Source organism: Bos taurus, chromosome X (genome assembly GCF_002263795.3).
Source record: "Bos taurus isolate L1 Dominette 01449 registration number 42190680 breed Hereford chromosome X, ARS-UCD2.0, whole genome shotgun sequence".
NCBI classification, from domain to species: Eukaryota; Metazoa; Chordata; class Mammalia; order Artiodactyla; family Bovidae; genus Bos; species Bos taurus.
Genome location: NC_037357.1, coordinates 54,738,192 through 54,748,143, shown reverse-complemented (window position 1 = coordinate 54,748,143; position 9,952 = coordinate 54,738,192). Strand labels below are relative to the sequence as shown.

General features: G+C 33.5%; 1 protein-coding gene across 3 annotated transcripts in view; it reads right to left on the bottom strand.

Moving 5' to 3' along the window:
* NRK (Nik related kinase) overlaps positions 1-9,952 on the bottom strand; it is a 148,682-nt gene that overhangs the window by 18,999 nt on the left and 119,731 nt on the right. Inside the window, exons 26-28 of one of the 3 annotated variants that reach the window (XM_024988310.2) lie at positions 8,946-9,081; positions 5,874-6,013; positions 906-4,216 (exon numbers count right to left, since the gene is read on the bottom strand). In XM_024988310.2, coding sequence (XP_024844078.1) covers positions 4,121-4,216; positions 5,874-6,013; positions 8,946-9,081 — 372 coding nt within the window. In that variant the 3' untranslated portion in view covers positions 906-4,120. Of the gene's footprint in view, positions 1-905; positions 4,217-5,873; positions 6,014-8,945; positions 9,106-9,952 lie in introns of those variants that run through there. The other 2 variants (XM_059883569.1, NM_001191165.2) reach the window with 2 other exon arrangements.

Genomic DNA, 9,952 nt, shown 5'->3' with positions numbered 1-9,952 from the left:
TACTACTCTCTTGGATAGTTTTTACTCTTTGGATGAGAAGGAGTCAGCATTAAAACTTGCTCAGGTTTTACCCTTGCTCATACCCATGAGTCTGTGTAAAAATTTACACATTTAGAGGAAATGTGTTATTAGTTTTTTTTTTTAATTTTATTATTATTAATTTATTACTTACAATATTGTATTGGTTTTGCCATACATCAACATGCATCCGCCACGGGTGTACACGTGTTCCCCATCCTGAACCCCCCTCCACCTCCTCCCCATACCATCCCTCTGGGTCATCCCAGTGCACCAGCCCCAAGCTTCCTGTATCCTGCATCGAACCTGGACTGGCGATTCGTTTCTTATATGATATTGTACATGTTTTAATGCCATTCTCCAAATCATCCTCCCCCTCCCTCTCCCACAGAGTCCAAAAGACTGTTCTATACATCTGTGTCTCTTTTGCTGTCTCACGTACAGGGTTGTCGTTACCATCTTTATAAATTCCATGTATATGCGTTAGTATACGGTATTGGTGTTTTTCTTTCCGGCTTACTTCACTCTGTATAATAGGCTCCAGTTTCATCTACCTCATTAGAACTGATTCAAATGTCTTCTTTTTAATGGCTGAGTAATACTCCATTGTGTATATGTACCACAGCTTTCTTATCCATTCATCTGCTGATGGACATCTAGGTTGCTTCCATGTTATTAGTTTTTAATTCCACTACTGCACAACCCATAAAGATTTTGGTTCAATTAATATACCCCTCCTTCACTAGAATTCCTAATGGAACAATAGGTAGAACCCCTAACACCTTCTAATCAGTGCATTATTATACTTTAAGGAAATGAATAATCCTTCAATGAGTCGTAATTCTGAAGTATTAGATGAGTATAGTTCAAATAATGACATCAATCAATACATTTAAAATTTTTTATTTTTAGAGATTGAACAATGATTCATTGCAATTTTTCTGAATAAACAATTAGCAGTCTCAAAGATTATTTCAATAAATTTTAAAATTAGAGCACAGATTGCATACAAATTGATTTTATATGCACAGTTTTGAAAAGAACTTAAGAGTACTTAAAAGATCCAATGACATCAATCAGTACGTTTAAAAATTTTTTAGAGATTGAACAATGATTCATTGCAGGTTTTCTGATGAAACAATTAGCAGTCTCAAAGATTATTTCTATAAAATTTAAAATTAGAGCACATATTGAATACAAATCGATTTAAATAGGTACAGTTTTGAAAAGAACTGAAGAGTACTTAAAAGATCCCATTGAATTCATGTGGCATGATTCCTAGTTTAATTGATAGTGTCTCAGTTAAGTAAGTCCTGGCAGAAAACACTTACTGATTAATTATCTAGAAACTGGTAGCACTAAAATATTAAATTTATGCATTCAAATGGTTTGTGTGTGTGCTTGTGTGTATGCATGTATTGATTTGTGCTTTTGCCTAATCTACTATCTTAACGATTATCCTTTCTGTTTCCTGAGGCGCTTAACCTTACTTCAAAAGACCTAATCATACTGAACTTTTCTTGTCAGCTCTTTGCATATATCACATTTCTAGTTTACAATGATTTCTTCTATTTTGGACAAGGGCTTTGGAGTAAAAACTAAAGTACACTAAAATAAACTGTACTCTGTCCCAATGCTACTCACAAGCTGCCAGAACTTTCATGCTTCAACTCACAGGACTTGGGAATTTGGCTTTTCCAGGAATCCCTGTCAATGCTTCTGTGATGAGTCAGGGCTTCCAGGTGCTGCTGCTACAAGGTGAGGTGTAGTTACAATTTTTTCTTTACTGTGCACTGACTATGAAATGTAATTGCTCCTTCATTTTCTTGTTTCAGCTGGCAAAGGCATGTAAAAATTCCAGATGGATTAAACATCTAAATTGGAAATATTCATTACCAACAAATGACTAAATATTTTTCCAGTCCTTCCTAAGTTGGCTATCCAACATCTAATCTCGCCTTAGTATGTGCCTAGCTTCCTTTCCTCTTAGCACCTTATCATTTAACGCTCAATTACACATTTGCAATCTCTCTTGCTTATTTACTTTGGGACACCTCTGTAGATGCAGTTCACTACTGTGTATATTTGCTAGAATGACAGCCACAGAGCACAATGGGAGTTGACTTCCTAAAATAGTTTACTGTCTTACTGTGTTAAAAATATGATTTAAGATAAAACTTATTTTTGAACCTTAACTGAGTAAATATTATGAAGAAAAAAATGAATTTTTAAAAGACTTGATTCTACACACTACTTAAATGAGAGAATTTTCTGAAATTCAAACATAGCAAGCTCCATCTGCTCAGCGATGAGGTACTTGCACAAAGTTCCCCATGGCCTTTTTGGTGTACAAATTAAAAAGGAAGACTAATTCTAAGGAAATAATTGACATAAAAGTTTTGTTTTCTCTTTAAACTACTGCATTTTAAAAAAGTATTTTGAGTTGTAAACACTCAAGGATAAGCCAGTTTTAAGATCACATTATTGTGTCACAGTAACAAATGCGAATCACATTTATCTTTAATTCATGGATTCAGGTTCTTCCTAAATTCTCATTATTGAGCTACTACATCTTGATAAAAGTTATTAGGAAAATCCAAATCATCATTCCTGGCCCTAGGTACCAAGAAATAGTGTGCTATTATGAAATCACATATAGTTAGCTGCTTTTGTATTTTGGTTAACCAGGTAGTTTGAAAATTATTATCCACTAGCACTGTCTTCAGATTTTAGAAGTAGAACTAGAGGAATTATAGTGGAGGTATACTTTGTGGTAGTTCTGTTGCTTCTTTATTGCCCCAGAACTAACCATGGTATTGGAGGATGGGATATGGAGAAATGATGCTTTTCACCAGGTAGCAATTACCATAGGCGAAACCAAATGCCACCTATCTATGGCGTCTATAATATATAGGGGTGATGGACTAGCATGATTTTTTCACTGCTATAAATTTGCGACCTAGGTATTTGATAAAGTTGTATTTTTTTCCAAATCTTTCCTTTTAACCTATTACATTAAGTCCCTACATATGAACTTATCACTTTTAGATTAATTTCTGATTTTACAGAAATAGAACCATGAAAAAACACAAGTATTAGCAGTCAAAAATTTTTGTTGTTTTATTTCTTATTTTTTGCTTAATAACTGGAGGGAAGTTTTCCTACAGTTTAATCTGGGATCAGGAAAATACTCAAAGCTGTCTGATAGTCACATTGTTGGCCATATAAGAATTTTGATAAATCAACCAATCTGTCTTTGGGACAGAACTTGACGCCTACTTTAAAGTATTAAAAAATACCAACTTATTCTACAGTACATATGTATAGGAGTTCAGTCCTGTAATCAGGCTTGCAAGTGTATTATTTGGTGTTCTTATAGTTATTGCACAATCTTTGGGGTTTTCTGAGGAAAATCAAAACTATTTTTAGGCTTTCTTCCTTTCTCCTTATCAAGAGAAAACCAGCTTAACATGGGATGAAAAGAACATAACTGGTCTCTAACCGTGGGCTTAACTGTCATGGAGCAATGAGGGAAAAGGGGGGCCTTTCCCCCTTTATCACTGTATTTTCTCCAGGCATGCAGGTTGTTCAGCCTTAGGTCTGGTTTATACCTAGTCCTTATTATTTCATTTCATAATCTAACATTCGGTTCTTTCTAGGACTTGGCAAATCTGTATATGGTTTGTTGCTATTTTGATTTTTTTTCTGGGGGGAAAAAAAACCCTCATTCAGGGGCAACTCTTTTGAAAGCTGTTGGAATCTAACGCATTACAGGTTCTTAACTCCATGTTGTAAAATTCCGAATATAGATACTGTCCAAACTGTCCAAAGAGTAATGTTTGAATTCACAGTAACAAAAGTTACAAAAGTTTGTGCAAAAGATATTGTACACCATTGGAGTACATAGAGCTTGCTATAGTTAATTTTATATATAAAGCTGCATTTATCATTAAAACTATTCTGTGCTACATTAAAAGTAAAGTATCTGATTTAATTTTTCCCTACAAGTAAAAGTGAATGCTCATTTAATCTCAGAAAATTTAAAAATGCAAATTGTATATTTATGATGCTTATAATCAGTATAATAAATCATTGGAAACTTTTAAACACCATAATTGCTTTGGAGCTCTTCAAGTTTTCCAAGGGTCATGAAGTAAACCCGGCTGTGATGATTGCGCAGGATAGAGGTAAAGAATAGCTTTAAAAAGAGAGAAAGAGACAATATCAGTAAATATTTAATAACTGCAAATTGATATTTGATAGGTACAACTATCATTTCAATTTATCTGTTATCAATCAATTTCAAAAAGAGATTTCCTTAGATTAAAAATATACAAATTCAAATGAGTTATGGAGCCAAAATTATAATTTAAAAAGTACTTTTTACCATATTCTATATGACTGTACTTCATATAGTTTAAATAAAATTAAGTTTTTGTAGGTGACATTTATCTGCTAAATTTCTTGATTGGTTTCATTAACAATTTAAAAAAAATCTACTTTTACTTAAGTTAGCTTTCTTTTTACTTTTAATATATGGAAAATATCATATTATTTAGATGCAGTTCACACTGTCGCTGGTGCTTAAGTGGCCCACTGAATTTTTCTACTGGGTACAATTTTCTATTTCATGTAATAGACTGACATGAATAGATTGATATTATCAGCTAAACCAATTGACTTAGAGAGGAACATGTTGTGCAAATATGGTCTGTGCCATAAAGAAAATTAGGACAGTACAAGAATATAAATAGCAAACAGAAGTATTCTTGTTAGGACCAAGGTTTTCAACCTCCACAATGGATATACTTAGGAAGGTGTGTGACGTAATGATGAAAACAACACTAGCTACCCTTGACTTAAAACCTTTTATGTGCCAGGCTGTCGACCTACGAGATGCTTATTATATATACATTATTGATAATTTACAGAATTGTTCCAAGTTATTAATATTCCCATTTTTGAGATGGAAAAAACTAAGGTTCAGAAAAACAAGTCAAACTTCCAGGTTCTCACATGTAGTTAGATCTGGGACTGCATCCTAGATGTACCTGATCTCAATCATTGGTTTCTTGCCATTCTCTCTCTTTATACTGTAAACCAGTACCTTTTATTGATGCCCAGTGCTTTACCCTGTGGGTTCTGATAATTCAAATCCTCTGAAATTTCTTACAAATGTGAATGCTTCCTAGTCTTATTAGAATTATTTTTTCATGCTATTATTTGTCACAACATGTAGGGACTGTTCTGATATCATACAATTCATTTTTTCCATATAAACTATCTGAATTGGTTAAAATTGATCACATTACACAAATAATTGCCAAATATTGATTTCCTTTTTCTTTTCTGTAAAGTGGACATGATAATGTCCACTTACGAAGATTAAGTGTGATAGCCTCTTAAGTATTTAGCACAAACTCTACTATATGATTAGGTGTTCAACAAACATAATTAACTTTTTCCTTCTTCTGTTATTGGATTATGTTGAAAACTATAAAAGGCAGATCTACTCAAGCATTATCTTTCAAAATGTCATATTAATATGAATGTGAAAAGAACTACGCATCACAGACAATAATGGAATTTGTAACAAATAGAGGCTAGTTTTGCTTTGAACACCATTAGAATTTTTACATTTTTGAAACTGATTTCTCTTGAAACCAAATTTCATCATTTACCAAATCAATGTTTCTAATGCAAATTGCAAATTTATTTTTATTATATTATTAATATGTCAATTTGGGAAATTAACATAAATATACTTATAGCCAGAAAGAAAACAATATAAATTTCCTCAGTTAATTTGCATTGCTTGCTTTACTTTTGCTCTAACTGGGGTATGTAAACTATACCTTGTCACCTCGGGTACACAGAAATCTCAGCTTCTTAATTGATCTGCGCTTCAGTTCACTTTCCAGAACCCTTGACTGCGAAGAGCGGACTTCCATGGCCTTTTGGCCCCACCCTGTGGTTCTCTGTGAACACTCAAAAGCTACAATAAAATTTAAAAATCAGAAAAACACAAAATATTTCTGCCAGTGATGGAAAATTATAACTACAGCTAATGTTTGATTATTAAGAGGGACATTACTACAGTTTGGATGAATACATTCTTATTTTCCTCCGTCTAAGTCAGTAGTTTGGCCATTATGCTGCTCAACAGAATGTTCAAGCTAGCTATGTACTCTCATCATTGTGATCAACTATTCACCATAGTGAATAACTAGATCTAAGTTAATTTTTGTATTTACATTCTCCAACACCACAGAAAAAGCTGAAGGTTAATGTTAACCCCTTTGTAGAAAATCAAATCTACTCACAGTCATTATTTTATAATCTAGTTGGGGTACAATATCCTGTATGGGTTTGTACTTGTGCTTAAGTGACATACATGGAAACCTAACTCATCAAAATTAAAACTGTTAAAAAATGACTTGCTAAAAGAATGACTTTAGCAACTCTGCTGCTGCTGCTACTACTGCTAAGTCACTTCAGTCATGTCCGACTCTGTGCGACCCCATAGACGGCAGCCCACCAGGCTCTGCCATCCCTGGAATTCTCCAGGCAAGAATACTGGAGTGGGTTGCCATTTCCTTCTCCAATGCATGAAGGTGAAAAGTGAAAGTGAAGTAGCTCAGTCCTGTCCGACTCTGAGCGACCCCATGGACTGCAGCCTACTGGGCTCCTCCGTCCACGGGATTTTCCAGGCAAGAGCGCTGGAGTGGGGTGCCATTGCCTTCTCCGTTAGCAACTCTAATGTAATTCAATTAAGTACCATGTTATAAACAGAACTAAAGCTAATTTGACACTGTTAAGCCTTTCTCTTGCTTAGGAAATTTTTATTAAGATTAAAACTTTTGGGTCCTGCTTTATATTATTCAGTGACAATTAAGATTATGACAACTGCTTTAAAACAGAAAACCTAGTTATGTAAATAGCCATATAATCAGCTAACACTGTAAGGTATTTTCTGACATGGTGAGCAGTATTTTTTTCAACAACTGCATACAGCAAAATTTATAAACTTCATGCACAGTCTACTTGCTGAGTCCAAGTACCCAGTTCATATGGCATTAAATAATTTCTACCTTGATTCTAAAGCACATTAATTTGCCACTTAACCTAGCTACTGAGCTAGTTTGTATATGAGATAGAATCCAATGATTTAGTTGGGAATGCTTAATGATGCTTCCTATGATTGCTGCATCTCTATATATTTGTTTAAAAATCCAAAGCAATGATCTTATTAGTGAGAACATTCATTATATCTAAAGGAAAATGTAAAATTTAGATTGGGGAAATCTGGATCTGGGTTAGTTTTAAATTAAAAAAGAAGTTATGTTTAGACAAAAAAAGAGAGCAATTGATTTCCTTAATATTAGAGTTATAAAGCAATCTTTACATGCTCTCAAATTACCCTTAATACACAGACCAAAATATCTTCTCATAGTGCTCTAATTTATTTTACATATAGAGAGGTACTTTTCAATTTTAGTTACTTAAAATAGCTCTGTTTTAGGTTGGAAGTTGTCTTGCCTAAGGATAAGAACTGTAGCAGATGACTTTTTAAGATCTTTTTGATTCCTATCATTGTTTACTGACATAAATATAGGGGTTACATTTCACATTTGAGCTAAATTTCCTTATTCTAATTTCTGATTAATAAATTGATCACAACCACTGTAAAAGTTAGAACAAGGCATTATTTTCAGTTTATTTTGCCCCAGATCTGTCAATTATATTGTAAGCATTTACTTCTTTTCACAAAATGGTTTTAAACCTTCTGTGAGTTCTTACCTTTTGAAGGAATTGGATGTTTTCAGGACATTCCTTAACACTATGTATGCAAAAAGAAAGGACTCTGCAGATGCAATGCAATGTGCCATCATCCATAGTGAAAAAATGTCCATTAAAAACGCTCTCTCAAACTGGTCCTTAAAGTCACATGTGGACCACATTTAGCCATTTTATAGAGATTTCAGAAGCTTCTAACTTTTTATTGATAGACTACATTTCTCTCTCTCTCTTATCTTTCTGTCTTCTTCTTTTCTTTCCTTCCTTCCTTCCTTCTTCTATCTATCTCTCTCCCCCTCTTCTTCTCCCTTTTCCTTTATTTGCTTCATTAAACTTATCCTCCTTCCAGGAACATTTCAACAAAATCATTCTACTCTAGTATTTTTGCTGTTTATAGGCATTATTCTGTTTCCTATTTAGAATTACCTCTGTAGTCATCAAGCCTCAGAGACATGTACGAGAGATTCAAGTTATTCAGATTTCCCAGATTGGTAGTCCTGTGCTGGTCAGGAAGAAAAAAAAATTTTTCCCTGGTCTAATGAAGATGAAAAGGCAGTTTTCTTTGTGTTGCCATCTGGGTAGTATCTAAGAGCATTTCAGTCAGTCATATTTATCTGTTTTGTAAATGAAGGATGATGAAATCTTAGTGACAACCAATGAGTCACAAAAGCAGTTTGTATTTGATTCTTCACAGGAATATTACTGGCTAAACAGAACACTATTGACTGTACAAAATGGAAATATTTGGCTCCTCTCTTATATTAGTTGGCACTCTCTTAAGATAAAGGTAAAAACCCCAAATCAATGTTATGGAATGAAGCATTTTCAACATCTGTGTAAAATCTGCAAGCAAAAGGAGTTAAAATAAAATGATAGATTATTATAGAAAATAATCACTTTCTTATTTTAATTGCATGCTTATTGAAAATGAACTACTAAGACAGCCAAAATCAGCCTCTTTGTGGTAGCCTTGTGAAATCATTAAGCATAAGAAAAACATATACATTATCTTACAAGGGAGTAAATATGCAGTACCCCAAATTAACCCTAGATGCCTTGAGAAAAAGTGACACTTTAGGAAATAGAAGCTTTTCTGGGATCATATGAAAGGAGAAAAATTTTCCACATACCTACGGAGGATGGTATGTCTTTCCACACATCAAGGATATTCTTGAAGAGTTGTTCATTTGCTTCCACGGAAAGGGATTCAGCATTGAAGGTGAGCATCACGCCAATTCCCAAGGAATCAGGTAAAATGATGATATTCTGTGGTATAATGATTTCCAGGGGCTAGAATTATGTTCCATAAGGATTTATATGTCCAACATTTTATCACTACTACTTTAATAGAAGCAGCTTGGATGAACAATAAAGACCAAAGAGGGGTTCAAAGTACAGAGAGGAGAGAAATTTCTGTTTTAGCACTAAACAGCATGCTATCCAACACTTGAGAAGAGCTTTCCCTATGTCATAAGGTTGTTATTGTTTAATATTCTCCTATATTTTTAGGAGAAAAATTATATATGTAAAAAGCAGAATATATTTCTAACAGAGAAATTTGTTGAAATTTCACTAAGTATGATGTATAATGATAGAAGAAACATCACTTGTTTGATTTCAGATTCATTTTAGCACATTAATGAATACTAAATTTAGTAAGGAATGAACCAATTAACAAATACAAAATCACTGGTTATCATCCAATTCATTCAAATCAGAAATAGAAAATTAACTCTAAAATAGCTTGAGCTTAAATATTTAGAAGGAACAGCCTTATAATATTCTTCACTGCTTGAAATGTAACAGTCATCCTCCCTTCAAAAAAATTATAGAATTTATTATCCAATTTACATAATCTTAAAATATCTTCAATTCAGAGAGGTACTAGGTGATGAAATATTAAGAAATATCTAAGAATTTCTAAATTTCATGATGCACAAAACAATGTGACAAAACGCCCAAACTATAGATATTGTCACGTTAATCATATTTCCCTTAAAAATGAACAATCAATTCCTCTTATCATGTCTCCAATTTAGCAATTTAAGGGGAAAAATGTCAGAAACTATACTTGCCAAACCCAGCGCACTCAGGCCAAGTGCTTGTGGCCATGCCTCAGTCTCAGCAACAACAATTC